Source organism: Salvelinus fontinalis, chromosome 4 (genome assembly GCF_029448725.1).
Source record: "Salvelinus fontinalis isolate EN_2023a chromosome 4, ASM2944872v1, whole genome shotgun sequence".
Classification (NCBI taxonomy): domain Eukaryota; kingdom Metazoa; phylum Chordata; class Actinopteri; order Salmoniformes; family Salmonidae; genus Salvelinus; species Salvelinus fontinalis.
In genome coordinates, this window is record NC_074668.1 from 37878085 (window position 1) to 37893517 (window position 15433).

Genomic DNA, 15433 nt, shown 5'->3' on the forward strand with positions numbered 1-15433 from the left:
TTGAAGTAATCAACTGGGTGGGACCACTGAGATATTTATGAACTGGAGATCGTTTCCAAGATGACAGACTGTTGTTTTCAACATAATCCACTCACGGTCGCATATGCTGTTTTGTGGTGGTTGCCATCTGCTAAACAGAGCCGATAATGTCTGCACACTCAGTGCGCACTGGAGTAGCAGCAACATCATCATCCAGAAACAAGACAAACATTGAATGAATATAACATTTTAATATCTTCAGCTGTGAGTGAAGGGAAAAACAAGCATAGTGCTTGCAACGTCAGGGTTATGGGTTCGATTGTGGGTTTGACCAACTGGCAAGTGTCTTCACTGACAGTTTCAACCTCTCCCTGACCGAGTCTGTAATACTTACATGTTTCAAGCAGACCACAATAGTCCCTGTGCCCAAGGAAGTGAAGGTAACCTGCCTAAATGATTTCCGCCCCCGTAGCACTCACGTCGGTAGCCATGAAATGCTTTGAAAGGCTGGTCATGGCTCACATCAACAGCATCCTCCCGGATACCCTAGACCCACTACAATTCGCATACCGTCCCAACAGATCCACAGATGACGCAATCTCAATCGCACTCCACACTCCTTTCTCCCACCTGGACAAAAGGAACACCTATGTAAGAATGCTGTTCATTGACTAGCGCTCAGCGTTCAACACCATATTGCCCACGAATCTCATCACTAAGCTAGGAACCTGGGACTAAACACATCCCTCTGCAACTGGATCCTTGACTTCCTGACGGGCCTCCCCCAAGTGGTAAGGTTAGGCAACAACATATCTGCCATGCTGATTCTTACCACTGGGGCCCCTCAGGGGTGTGTGCTTAGTCCGCTCCTGTACTCCTTGTTCACCTACGACTGCGTGGCCAAACACGACTCCAACACCATCATTAAGTTTGCTGACAACCCAACAGTGGTAGGCCTGATAACTGACAACGATGAGACAGCCTATAGGGAGGAGGTCAGGTGCCAGGAAAACAACCTCTCCCTCAATGTGAGTAAGTGAAAGGAGCTAATCGTGGACTACAGGAAAAGGCAGGCCAAACTGGCCCCCATTGACATCGACGGGGCTGTAGTGGAACGGGTCGAGAGTTTCAAGTTCCTTGGTGTTCACATCACCAACAAACTATTATGGTCCAAACACACCAAGACAGCCGTAAAGAGGGCACGACAACACCTTTTCCCCCCTAGGAGACTGAACGATTTGGCATGGGTCTCCAGATCCTCAAAAAGTTCTACAACTGCATCATCGAGAGCATCGTGACCGGTTGCATCACTGCCTGGTATGGCAACTGCTCGGCATCTGACCGTAAGGCACTACAGAGGATAGTGCGTACCTCACTGGAGCCAAGCTTTCTACCATCCAGGACCTATATACCAGGTGGTGTCAGAGGAAGGCCCAAAAAATTGTCAGAGACTCCAGTCATCTAAGTTGTAGACTGTTCTCTCTGCTACCGCACGGCAAGCGGTACCGGAGTGCCAAGTCTAGGACCAAAAGGCTCCTTAACAGCTTCTACCCCCAAGCCATAAGACTGCTTAACAATTAATCAAATGGTCACCCGGTCTATTTACATTTACACACCCCCCCCCCCCCCCCCCCCCACCCCCTTTGTTTTTACCCAGCTGCTACTCGCTGTTTATTATCTATGCATAGTAACTTTACCCCTACCTACATGTACAAAATAATTTAACTAACCTGTACCCCCGCACATTGACTCAGTACCGGTACCCTCTGTATTTTGCCTCATTATTGTTATTTTTATTGTGTTACTTTTTATTTTACTATTTTTACTTTAGTTTACTTAGTAAATATTTTCTTATCTCTTTCTTGAACTGCATTGTTGTTTAAGAGCTTGTAAGTAAGGTCTACATATGTTGTATTCAGAGCATGTGACAAATAACATTTTATTTTATTCCCACGGGGAATAAACGAAAAAGTAGTACGAAAAAGAATGAAAATGAATGCACTCACTACTGTAAGTCGCTCTGGATAAGAGCGTCTGCTAAATTAGTCAAATGTAAACGTAATCCAGATCATCATAAGGGATCAACCAATTATTTATACTTGTGAGTAAACGTTCCATAACTGCAGGTGCCAGTATATCACCAGCCTTGGCTTTATACCTGTTCAAACAACACACTCTAGGGGGCAGTATCCATCCTTTCAGTTTGTTTACCAACTCATAGAAGTAGTGATGGGCATTCCGGCTCTTTTCACTGAGCCGGCTCGTTCGGCTCAGCTCACCAAAAAGAGCCGGCTCTTTTGGCTCCCAAACGGCTCTTTAAAAAATATATGTTTTGTATTTTTTCAAGTCAAACAGTTTGCGATAGTTTGACTATGATTGGTGTTAAAACAATTCTAATTAACTTATTAAATGAAGTCATACTCTACCTTAACCACAATGTATTTAAAAATGCATTGGTTTGTTATGAAAAAGAATACTGTTAAACATTTGCATTTAATGTATAACTTTTTCATGTGCATATAAATCTAAACATTCAAACGAATACAATCTGAACAGAATATTGCACCATATCAAAGAAAAATAAATAACAATTTGCAAAACTACAGCATCCCACAAATTGAAATAAATGTAAAAAAAAAGGATGCTATTACACATGTGCATTTAAAGTATAACTTTTTTAATGTATATAAACAAAGTGCATATAAATGTAACAATTCAAAACGAATACAATCTGAACAACATAATAATAGAATATTGCACCATATCAAAGAAAAAAAAATAACAATGTGCAAAACTGCAGCATCCCACTTAAAACATTAAACTGGTCCCTCTTTTCTCTCTCTTCTTTATTGCCATGTTATAACCAGCAGCACACAGTAATGCTGACCATATTTTGCTTTTATGAGAGAATTGCATTCAGAAATGCTAGTTGCATCACTTTCGAGGGGCTGATGCGGTTTCTTCTCTCAGTAATTATTTGTCTCGTTTTCGAGAAGACCCTCTCAGAGGGAACGGATGTGGCCACTATGCAGAGTCTCCCTGTCATGACTTAAGTAAGCCGTTGGTTGACAGAGGCCTTGTTCTTCCACCAGGATCTACAGATCTTTCAGAACGAATGTGTGTGCGCTTGAGCATTTAGGCCTATATTATTATTTTATTTTTTTGTTCTTTGAATTAGTTAATTCTATTCTTTTAAATATTTTGATTATTCATATCTTAATTTTTGTAAATTTTTATAAATAGATTCGGCTCTTCTGATATGCGAGCTGGCTCCCAACGTTCATCTACAAGAGCCGGCTCCATTTAGAGCCTACTCGTTCGCGAACGACCCATCACTACATAGAAGTTGTAGAAGAAGAAAATTGACTACTTCAAAATAGAGATGGCCTCAATAGAGCTACCCGCGCGCTCACAGACACCATCATGGGACAGATACAATATTGCAATCTCTATACAACTCTATTGGTTTAGTAGACCACAGAGCTTCCTGGGCCCTTATAAGACCAATTATCCATTCACTCAATAATTGATAGGGGCTACCTGCCGCTACCATCTTATCATCAACCGACATCGGTTGTTAAATAAACATTTGTAGTCTCTTATAATTTATGTATTTTCACCATGAATTTTCACCAATAATTTGACATTATATGAATTGGCCTAATTAACCTAACCTAGGCTAGATTATTAAAATATTTGCTTATATTTCACAGCATTTTATTTTTTATTGTTTCTTTGTAGGCCTACATATATTTTTATGCTGCCGCTTTTCTTCATGGAATGGAACTACACATCCCGATGTGCGCCTGGTTGTGTGACCCCCCGCCAATCGAGAGCGTGTGATTTGGCGCTGAGCGAGACAGACAAGGCCCAAAGCAGGGTGATTTTGTTACAGCTAGAGGAAGAGGGAGCAAGTGAAATTAAAATACAGAAGGGGCGAGATTTATACATAATTCCCACCAAGGTTCCGCAAAATACTAGGCCCCTTTAGGTTCTACAGCCAATAGACAAGACTTGGGGACCGAGCAGTGGCTGTAAATTGCCCCTATTAATGAATTGCGTTAGAAACGGGAAGGCCTGCACTCTGTCCGAATATTTTTTTATTTGATCTCTTTTTGTAAATTGCTCAAAGAAGCGCAGATATCTGGTGTATGTGTTTAGAATGGGACACGCTGAAGGTATTGGCATTTTTATTTTACTACATCTCGCGATTCAGCATTTCGTTCTACGTTCTCTCTTGTTGATAATCAGCTTGCTGTCATTATCGTAGCGGTACATTTAGTCGTGTAGATTTAGGGTATTGCTATATCCTCGGTTTCTTCACACGAATGATTGATGTGTTTAATCACGGTAGACAATTTTGTTTAAAGGTGCAATGGCAGCCATATTGGTAACAATGTATAGCTTCGTTTGCCATCGTGTTTCTAGTCGTCTGCATTGTATTGAAATGGCAACAAATCAATGTGTTAACATAGCGGACGGGTCAGAATACAAGAACATCATCTCGGCTTTTGATACGTGTTTTTATATTGACAAGCAACATTATATTTGATTTGCCAGTGTTCATGCAAGCTAGCCACGCTAGCTAACTTAACACATAGCATCAGAACGATGCACAGCACGGCTGATAATGATGCAGTTCAATCACTCAGTGAAACAATGTAACGATAATTCAGTCTGTCTGTGCATCGTTTTCCTCAATAAAATGACCCCAGTGGTACGGTGTTTCAATTCATGTATGCAAAGCTGGACTGTGTGATCTACATAACTTTTAATATTTTCATCCAGCAGCTGTGATACATATTAATAAGTTGTTTTCCCGTATATCACCTTGTGAATGGCAGTAAAGGCTGCTTAATCTGAATCAAATCAAGGTTTAGTCTACACCAAAAAGGACATATCGATTCAAGGTTATTTTGTGCATATAACAAAGTTCTGAGACTTTCTATTTCAATATGACACTGTTCAATTTCGGAATCCATATATTAATGCATCATCACTGTACTTCTTTCTGTCTTAGCCAGGGCATGGTCATCTTGGTCCTTAGGCTACCCTGTCACCCCTTTACACCCAGAGTAGTTTGACTTCTGGGTGAAATGCTTTAATGCTTGCCTATACCGTAATAGTACATTGCATTGATTGGTGATGTTTAAGATCCAACAATAGGATTTCTTTAGAAGTGAATTGAAGGATTTTCCCTATTTTGGCAGAGGCAAAAACAAATGCATTTATTAGTCCACGCAGTCTATTTATACTGTGTGAACGGACCAGTGAAAAACTCTGATACTGTAGGCTGTCACTGTAGTGTACCCATATAGGCTATCATAAAATGGGTTTTCCTGATTGGGTCAGAATAACTACAACAGAGGTCAAATTTTTTATAGCCACAGCATTGCCTATTACCTAGCAATCCATTCCTTATGAGTTGTGCATAGCTGCTAATTGTCTGCTGTTTGAGTAATGAGTTGAACTCTTTGGCTGTGTTTACACAGGCAGCCTATAATTTGAATTTTTCCCCCACAAATTGGTCTTTTGACCAATCGGATCAGCTCCTTTGCCAATAATTGGGCAAAAGATCAGAATTGGGCTACTTGTGTAAACACAGCCATTGGCACACTTGAGGTTGGCTCTACACTACTGGCAGGGATCTATACCATTAGACAGACATTACACAGAGATACTGTGGCCCCAGAGATGTCCATGGCAGCCTAGCTCACTCAGTCAGTGTTTCCCAAAACTGGTTTCCCCGAGGGGTAGACAAGATAGCTCAATAGGGGTTTTGAGACAAGAATCTGTAATGACAGATGTTGTAGGCCTGTATGTCTTTAAGACATTTTTATCTCATAGCTAGCATGATGATCAACATTTTGGTCATTTTGGTCATCTGTACATGAACATTTACCAGTTGAGTATAAGCACACGAATAACAACTATTAAATTAACGTGAATGAGAGATGACCAGCCTTAAAAAAAACATGGGCAATAGCGAAGCATTCAGCAGACCTGCTTTTAAATTCAGTGCACACTGTGCAGGGAACACTTAGGTCTTATTATGGGAAAGACTGGAGATTTCTAGTATGTAAAACTGGAGATCAGTTTCATTATTTAATGTAGGAAGGGGATATAGCACAAGCTCTCCTCAGGACAGTCTCTTCCTTACCAGTAGGATTAGATTAGAATAGACAGTTCAGTTATCATACTGTATGTCACTTTATTTATCTGACTGTGATGATTGATTAAATGTTCTTACCTTATCAAAAAAGAGAGATGCACAGTTGTAGATCTGATTATGTTGTCTTTCAGTCATCATCCTCTCCATTTCCCCTTAACATCATATCAACCCTTGTCCTATATCTTGATCCTCCTCCAGGTCCAGCCAGAGAAAAGGACAGTTAAGGATGCAGGAGCACAACAATGGATTTCTCCTTCTCTTTCATGCAAGGGATCATGGGAAATACAATTCAGCAACCCCCTCAGCTTATTGACTCAGCCAACATCCGGCAGGAGGGCGCCTACGACACCGGCAGCGATGCGGGCGAGGACGGAGCCCCCTCCTACGACGCTGCCCTGGACGCAGAGTTCTCCTACCCGCCCTCGGCCTCCGAAGACATGCCACCGGTCTCCAATGGTTACCCCCCTGGGCTGGGCCTGTACGAGCCCCAGGCCAAGTTCTCTATGTACCCCCAGTTCCCCAACGGCTCGGCCAATGGCTACGGGGCCACCCGGGGCTATGGCGAACATTGCCTCATGCCTGGGGAGGGAACGGTCCTGAGGGCTCCTGTCCTCCAGGAGAGATCCCCCTCCCCTATATCTCCTCCACCTTCACACCACCCCCACCTCCATCACCCTCACCACCACCATCCTCATCACTACCACCCTCAACTTCACCCACACCCCCACCCTCACCCACACAGCCCTCCACCCCTGCCCTCCCAACACCACCTCAGCCCGCCACCTCACCGCATGTCCCATGTGCTCCCTCCTCCCCCGTTACTCCTGCCCTCCACCAGCCCTCCCCCGTCCCTGCTGGACAGCACCCCCTCCTCCCACCCTTCTCACACACCCCCTGCTCCCTCCATCGGGGTCCTGAAGAAAACCAGCTCTCCAGAGATCAAGCTAAAGATCATAAAGACGTACCAGAACGGGAGGGAGCTGTTTGAGTCTGCGCTGTGTGGAGACCTGCTGCAGGAGTCCCAGGCCAGCGAGGCCTCCCAGAGCCACCGCAGACACGAGAGGAAGAAGGAGAAGAGGAAAAAGACCGTCAGGGAGCAAGAAGAAGGGCAGGACCAGGAGCAGCTACAGGAGGGCACTGTAGGGCTGGCCAGGGACATCCAGACCCAGCTACAGCTCCACACCCCGGCCCAGGCCCAGGCCCAACCACAGGAGCTGCCTGTGGGGCAGACAGAGAAGCCACAGAAGACCCCCATCAAAGCAGAGCCCGAGACACCTAAGGTATGTGTTGGTTTGCTGCTTGTCTGTCGGTTGAGGTCATCCAGTTAAATTGAGTCACTATTCAGTACTAAAAGAGTAACTGTTTCAACAGTTTCAGACATCAGACAAAGTAATGAATCAACCTATTGTTGCTTACGCCCTTCTGATTCTTTTAGATCTACAGAAAGTGTCTTGGGGGTAGGGCTTGACTCCTGTCACCTACTGAGTGTGCTTTTTCTCCCCCTGTACTCTAGGTCCAGAAACAGTACCCTACAGTGATAACCGGTACAGGCTGCTGTAAGGACCACGAGGTGGGGGACCTGGTGTGGGCCAAGGTGGGAACCTACCCCTGGTGGCCCTGCATGGTCTCCTGTGACCCCCAGATGAACGTCCACACACGCATCAACACCCGGGGTAAAAAATAATTTGACTCATGTCTTCTTCCAGGTGTCCAGAACCTGTAAACATAACTGTTTTAAAAGCCTCTAACTGCTGTCTGTCTGTGTTCTTCCTGGCCCTCCAGGTCACAGGGAGTACCATGTGCAGTTCTTTGGCAGCGTGGCCGAGCGGGCCTGGGTCCATGAGAAGAGGGTGGTCATGTACCAGGGAGAGCACCAGTTTGATGAGCTGCAGGCTGAGACGCTACGCAAGACCACCAACACCGCAGAGAGACACAAGGTAGAGACACAGCACTGCCTAGCCTGACAGTATACCCTCCTCACACTCTTGACACCAGTTTAATAGGCGAAGGGCTGGCCTGTTTTGAAGCTCACACCATGACTTTTCTCCAAACATGAGATTTATGTAGTTGTGTACATATGTACGGTATATGGGATTGTAGGTGACCTAATGGGTATGTATGGGATTAAGCTGGTGTAGTGATTATGTTTTGCTGTTTTCGGCTATCGAAGAAAGGGCCTACTAAACTTAGTTGAGTGCGCTGACTTGATAAGAGTGTCTTCAAAATGTTAATAAAATGTTTGTGTCAGCTGATGAAGCCCTTCCCCCAGAGAGAGCGTGCTCAGTGGGAGGTGGGCGTCGGCCATGCGGAGGACGCCTTCCTGATGACACAGCAGGAACGTATCGACAACTACACCTTCATCTACGTCGACCCCGACCCCAATGCTCCCCCCCCCGTCAAGAAGACCCCCACAAGGGCGGCCGGTCGCACCCACCGCTCTTCTATCGCAACAAGTAAGAAAGAAGAAGTAGCGGTGACATCACCGGACCGGGCGGAGCCGTCCAGAAGACAGCCTCGTAGGCAGTGTAGTGTTCCTAATGCAGACGACCCAGCCGACCCCCAGACCTCAGAGAAAGACCAGAGCCGGGACCCTGGCCAGCCCAGCCCCCCAGCCCGGGAGGCCCTGTCTAAGGCAGGGGGAACCCAGGAGTCCCCTGCCCCTGTACGGGCCTGGAAGACAGCCGCTGCCAGGAAGCTGCTGCCTCTCTCCATTACCATGAAGAAACTAAATGTGGAGATCACCAAGTGTGACCAAGTATGGCCTCTTCTGCAGAGGAAAGCCCTGCCCTCACCACGGCGAGAGAGGGAGAGAGAGGCGGAGAGGGAGGAGGGAGAAGGCCGACAGGCTGACCTGGGATATTGCTCACCAGAGGTGGGTGCTCTCTCTTGGTCTAGACACCCTAGTTGACAATGGTGGTGAATGTTGTTGCTCTAAACTGAATTGAAACATTATTTCTAAGTGGAGTTTTTTTTCTCCAGCAGGGCTGTGGAGTTAAACCAGAACCCAGTCCAGCTGAGGAAGATAAGAGGGATGAGGGAGAGGAGAAAGAGGACAGAAGTGACCAGGAAGCAGCACAGCACACCTCCTGTCCTGGGTCTCAGCACAGCACCCCGCCAGGTATGTACGCACGTTTTCTGGGTCTTCAGGTGATAACTGGTGAATATTCTGTTGGTGGGAGTTGTTTAACCAGGTGTCTCCTTCCGGTAGGTTCTCAGGAGCGTAAGCAGCAGCGCAGGTCAGTGAGGAGCAGATCAGAGTCAGAGAAAGGCTGTGAGCCCGTCCCCAAAAAGAAGACCAAAAAGGAACAGGTACCAACCTGCTACTACCACTTACTGTTCCCCTCTGTAATGTTTACCAAACTGGTGGTTCTGTCACTTGCTTCTCTAGAGTGGGTTCACAATACAACGGAGCGATCTGAAACATCCATCTCTCGCTTCCTCTCTCTCCCTGCAGGGTGAGATGGCTCCTGAGACCACTCTGAGAACAGGCTCACAGAAAGGTAGCGACTCCAGCTCTGTCCTATGACTCTCTCTTTCCCATCCTGCTCTAAGCATGCTAGCTTTGTTGAACGTGTTGGGTCATAAAAAGGGAAGCAGTGTGGAGGTGTGTGTTAACCTGTGGTGTGGTGTGTAGGAGCCAGTGAGATCTCAGATGCCTGTAAGCCTCTGAAGAAACGCAGTAGAGCCTCCACAGACGTAGAGATGGCCTCCTCTCAGTATAGAGACACATCCGACTCTGACTCTAGAGGCCTGAACGACCCGCAGGTAAACACAAACACACCTCAGACCCTGACTTTAGAAGGCTAAATGACCGCAAGGCACACACACACACACACACACACAAAGCCCACCCACTCATGCTCTCTCTTGTGTAGAGTCTGTTTGGGAAGAGTTTGGACAGTCCAGCGGCTGCAGATGCGGACGAGTCAGACAGCCAGTCAGTGGACTCCAGTCTTTCCAGACAAGGAAGCAGCACAGCCAAGACAGACACTGTCTGCCAGGTACACCACTGCACGCCTCCTCTCCTATCCCCTCATCTTTTCTCCTCTTCTGTCTTTTCACCTAATTTTCTCTCTGCTCTCTGTGATCATTTTAGAAGACAGCCGAATAAATATACACTGAACTAAAATTGAAATGCAACATGCAACAATTTCAAACATTTTACTGAGTTACAGTTCATATAAGGAAATCAGTCAATTTAAATAAATAAATTAGGCCCTAATGTAATCTATGGATTTCACATGACTGGGAATACAGATATGCATCTGTTGGTCACAGATACCTTTAAAAATAAAAAGGTGGGGAAGTGGATCAGAAAACCGGTCAGTATCTGGTGTGACCACCATTTGCTTCATGCAGCGCAACTCATCTAGTTCTGATGGAGTTGATCAGGCTGTTGATTGTGGCCTGTGGAATGTTGTCCCATATTCCTCTTCAATGGCTGTTGCGAAGATGCTGGGTATTGGCGGGAACTGGAACACGCTGTCAATCCAGAGCATCCCAAACATGCTCATAGGGTGATGTCTGTTGAGTATGCAGGCCAGAAGAAGAACTGGGACATTTTCAGTTTCCTAGAATTGTGCACAGATCCTTGCGACATGGGGCCATTATTATGAGGCCATGCATTATCATACTGAAACATGGTGATGACGGCGGATGAATGGCACAAGAATGGGCCTCAGGATCTCATTACGGTATCTCTGCATTCAAATTGCCATCTATAAGATGCAGTTGTGTGTGTTGTCCGTAGCTTGTGCCTGCCCATACCTTAACCCCACCGCCACCATGGGGCACTCTGTTCACAACGTTGGCATCAGCAAACCGCTCTCCCACACAACGCCATACACGCTGTCTGCCATCTGCCCGATACAGTTCAAACCGGGATTCATCTGTGAAGAGCACATTTCTCCAGCGTGCCAGTGGCCATCGAAGGTGAGAATTTGCCCACTGAAATTGGTTACAACGCCGAACTGCAGTCAGGTCAAGACCCTGTTGAGGATGACAAGCATGCAGGAGAGCTTCCCTGAGACAGTTTCTGACAGTTTGTGCAGAAATTCTTCAGTTGTGCAAACCTACAGTTTCATCAACTGTCTGGGTGGCTGGTCTCAGACGATCCCGCAGGTGAAGAAGCCGGATGTGGAGGTCCTGGACTGGCTTGGTTACATGTAGTCTGCGGTTTTGAGGCCGGTTGGACGTACTGCCAAATTCTCTGAAACAAAGTTGTAGGCGCCTTATGGTAGAGAAATTAACACGATGAATTCCTCAACACTTTACATGTTGCGTTCATATTTTTGTTCAGGGTATGTTATACTCCACTCCTCCTCTGTATAGAACTGTAAGGTGTATGTATGGAGAGGGTTGCGTGTTTCTATATCTTCCTTTATGTGTAGATCTGTGAGGTGTATGGAGAGAGTCTGGTGTCGTGTGAGGGAGACTGCTGTCGGCTGTTCCATCTGGAGTGCCTGGGTCTCGCCTCCGTACCTGAGGGCAAGTTTACCTGTCTGGAATGTAGAAACGGTGAGACATGGCATGATGTCGCAACACATACACGATGCATTTACATCCTAATCATTACTAGACCTACACTACCATTAGACAAGTTCTCTTTGATTGCTCCTTTCATCTTTACAGTATCATGTTGGCTGAAATGGTTGAAAGGATTATTTAAGTTATTCCAGGGCACGTCCTTCTACTTTGTGAATTCTGATGACACTACGGGTGTGAACAGAGAAGACGGCTTAAACCCTGATTATGCAAATGACCCTACAGACAAATCTCTCTGTGTGATTTCAACCCGGCAGACATGAGAGATTTCTCTGATGGAGGAATGAAGAGTAGACTGGCATTTGCCAATTTCTCACCCCTCTGTACACACACTCTCTCTCTCTGTCTGCCTCCTCCCGCTTTCTCGCTCTGCCCCCTCCCGCTTCCTCACTCTGCCCCCTCCCGCTTTCTCGCTCTGCCCCCTCCCGCTTTCTCGCTCTGCCCCCTTCCGCTTTCTCGCTCTGCCCCCTCCCGCTTTCTCGCTCTTCCCCCTCCCGTTTTCTCGCTCTGCCCCCTCTCGCTCTCGATCTCTCTCACTCTCTCTCTCTCTCTAGGCTCTCACTTGTGTTTCAGCTGTAAGGCAGGGGGAGGGGAGGTGTTGCGCTGCTCAGTGGTTGGCTGCGGGCGGTATTACCATGACGACTGCGTGCGTAAACACCCTGGCACCGTGGGGGGTGATGCTGGCGGGGGGTTCCGCTGCCCCCAGCATACCTGCGCCACCTGCTGTCTGGAGAGAGACCTGCACCAAGCCACCCAAGGTAGGGAGTCAGAACACTGGTCCAGATGAGGAACGGAAGCTACTTCTGGCTTTTGACATGGTCCCTCACATACTGTAGGTGTTAGTCTCTCTTTGTCTAACACTCATCTCTCTTTCCTCTCCCCATCCCCAGGACGTATGATGCGTTGTCTGCGCTGCCCTGTTGCGTACCACACAGGGGACAGCTGCGTGGCAGCGGGTAGCATGGTCCTCACCCACCACATCATGATCTGCAGCAGCCATGGCATTGCCAAGAGGAATGGCCTCCTTTCCTCACCCGTCAATGTGAACTGGTGTTTCCTCTGTACCCGAGGTAAGCTCTATCTCCCACCTTAGACCTCCTGTAAGGACCCACCCTGACTCACTCACCCTTGCTGTGTCCCAAATAGCACCCTATTCCCTATATAGTGCACTACTTTTGACCAGGGCCCCTGAGCCACTGTCTCCCGAAGGGGAGCTTCCAGCTTCAGCCTCGTGGCTTCACAATGTTTGACTGGAGGACAGAAGGAGAAGCAGTAGAGAGGGATGTGGCTTTGTGTTGCCCCTGAGACTTCTGGACTCAGTGTTTGAGTGAATAGAGCCCTAGTTCCAACTCCTTCTGTTCCTCTCAGGTGTAAGGGTTAGCCAGAGCCCCCCCCCCGCTCTCTGAATCTGATCCCTTCTAATCCAGTCTTCTCTTATCATTCAAACTTTATTTATCCCCCTAGTGGTAATTGATGTGTGTGGGAGGCTTAGCTGAGGAGACTACTGGTGCTGGCTGATCTTTCTCAACTCGGTGCTCCTCAGTAGTCCTCAAAACCTCAGTCTCCTATCCCAGGGAAAGGCGGCTGTTAGCCCTGGGCTAAGTGTAGCGTGAACGTGGCTATGCGAAGAACTGGATGTCTAACTTTGTCTAGTTGTGTGATGGAGATTTATTCAACCTGCATGATAGTTACGATGCATTCTCCTGTTTGTACATGTATTTGTGACATTTGACCATTACTGTTGTCCCTGTTGTACCTGATGTGGCAGTGCCTTTAGAAAGTATTCATACCCCTTGACTTATTCCACGTTGTGTTACAGCCTGAATTCAAAATGGATTAAATATTTTTTTTCTTAACCCATCTACATACAATACCCCATAATGACAAAGTAAAAACATGTTTTCAGACATGTTTGCAAATGTACTGAAAATTAAATACAGAAATCTAATTTACATAAGTATTCACACCCCGTCAACTTTGTCAAGTTGGTTGTTGATCATTGCTAGACAGCCTTTTTCAAGTAGATTTAAGTCAAAACTAACTAGGCCACTCAGGAACATTCAATATCGTCTTGGTAAGCAACTTCAGAGTATATTTGGCCTTGTGTTTTAGGTTATTGTCCTGCTGAAATGCGAATTTGTTTCCCAGTGTCTGTTGGAAAGTAGACTGAACTAGGTTTTCCTCTCGGATGTTGCCTGTGCTTAGCTTTATTCCATGTATTTTTATCCTAAAAAACTCTGTAGTCCTTGCCAATGACAAGCATAGCCATATCATGATGCAGCCATTATCACGCTTGAAAATATTGAGTGGTACTCCGTGATGTGTTGTGTTGGATTTTCCCCAAACATAACACTTTGTATTCAGGACAAGTTTATTTCTTTGCCTATTTTTTTTTCTTCCGTTTTATGTAAGTGCCTTTATTGCAAACAGGATGCATGTTTTGGAATATTTGTATTCTTTACAGGCTTCCTTATTTTCCCTCTGTCATTTAAGTTAGTATTGTGGAGTAACTACTAATTTGTTGATCCATCCTCAGTTTTCTCCTTTCACAGCCATCAAACTCTGTAACTGTTTTAAAGTCACCATTGGCCTCATGGTGAAATCCCTGAGCGGTTTCCTTCCTCTCCATAAACTGAGTTAGGAAGGACAGCTGTGTCTTTGTAGTGCCTGGGTATATTGATACACTATCCAAAGTGTAATTAATAACTTCATCATGCTCAAAGGGATATTCAATGTCAGATTTGAATATCTACCAATAGGTGCCCTTCTTTGAGAAGCACTGGAAAACGTCCCTGTTCTTTGTGGTTGAATCTGTGTTTGAAATGATCCTTACAGATAATTGTATGTGTTGGGTGCCAAAAAAAAAAAAGTTGTGTTAAACACTATTATTGCACACAGAGTGAGTCCATCCAATTTATTCTCGGACTTGTTAAGCAAATGTTTACTCCTGAGCTTATTTAGGCATGCCATAACAAAGAGGTTGAATACTTAATGATTTAAGGCTTTTCATTTTGAACAAATTTGTAAAAATTTCTGAAAACATTATTCTACTTTGATATTATGGGGTATTGTGTCTAAGCCAGTGACACACAATTTCAACTTCATCCATTTTAATTTCAGGCTGTAAGGCTTTAATTTCAGGCTGTACAACAAAATGTGGAAACAGTCAAGGGGGTTTCTGAAGACACTTTATATGTACTGATCTGTGCTTTTACAGTGCACTCCTCTTACAAGAAATACATCTGTTTTGGATGCTTAGACTTTTCTAACTAATTTGATTGCAGAGTACATTGTAAGTGTAGAAATATTTTGGTCTCCATGGTTACTAAAAGCAGTTGATTCTTATAACCGGAGTGTTCTGTTGGACGACTCTTTAGTTTACTTTTACTCCTCTGTTTCTCTTTCGTTTATGTGTTCTAACAGTGTATGTGTTCTTTTTCTCCTGTGGAATCATGGGTACTGTAGTCTGATTACGGCTCACCCAGTCTCTTCCTGTGTGTCTTGTGTAGGACTGTTAGTGCAGGACCTTACTGACACCATATTAAGTTCATATGCCTATAAGTCCCACTACCTTCTGACTGAGTCAAATCGTGCTGAGTTGAAATTACCTATGATTCCCTCTTCTTCGTCAGCTACCAAAAAGAATATTGGGAAAGGTAACAGAACTGTTTTACTCTCTCTCCCTTTTCCCACTGGTGCGTGTGTATGTGTTTGAATGTGTCTAGACTCCCCACAGTT

General features: G+C 45.5%; 1 protein-coding gene across 4 annotated transcripts in view; it reads left to right on the forward strand.

Moving 5' to 3' along the window:
- Positions 1-3748: 3748 nt before the first annotated feature.
- The window catches only part of LOC129853709 (histone-lysine N-methyltransferase NSD3-like), a 38954-nt gene continuing 27269 nt past the window's right edge, over positions 3749-15433 (forward strand). Inside the window, exons 1-14 of one of the 4 annotated variants that reach the window (XM_055920047.1) lie at positions 3749-4157; positions 6350-7431; positions 7665-7824; positions 7934-8088; positions 8400-9023; positions 9131-9269; positions 9360-9460; positions 9606-9651; positions 9786-9916; positions 10027-10152; positions 11542-11668; positions 12250-12453; positions 12586-12765; positions 15205-15351. In XM_055920047.1, the coding sequence (XP_055776022.1) occupies positions 6394-7431; positions 7665-7824; positions 7934-8088; positions 8400-9023; positions 9131-9269; positions 9360-9460; positions 9606-9651; positions 9786-9916; positions 10027-10152; positions 11542-11668; positions 12250-12453; positions 12586-12765; positions 15205-15351 (3178 nt within the window). In that variant the 5' untranslated portion in view covers positions 3749-4157; positions 6350-6393. The remainder of the gene's footprint in view (positions 4158-6349; positions 7432-7664; positions 7825-7933; positions 8089-8399; positions 9024-9130; positions 9270-9359; positions 9461-9605; positions 9652-9785; positions 9917-10026; positions 10153-11541; positions 11669-12249; positions 12454-12585; positions 12766-15204; positions 15352-15433) is intronic. The other 3 variants (XM_055920050.1, XM_055920048.1, XM_055920051.1) reach the window with 3 other exon arrangements.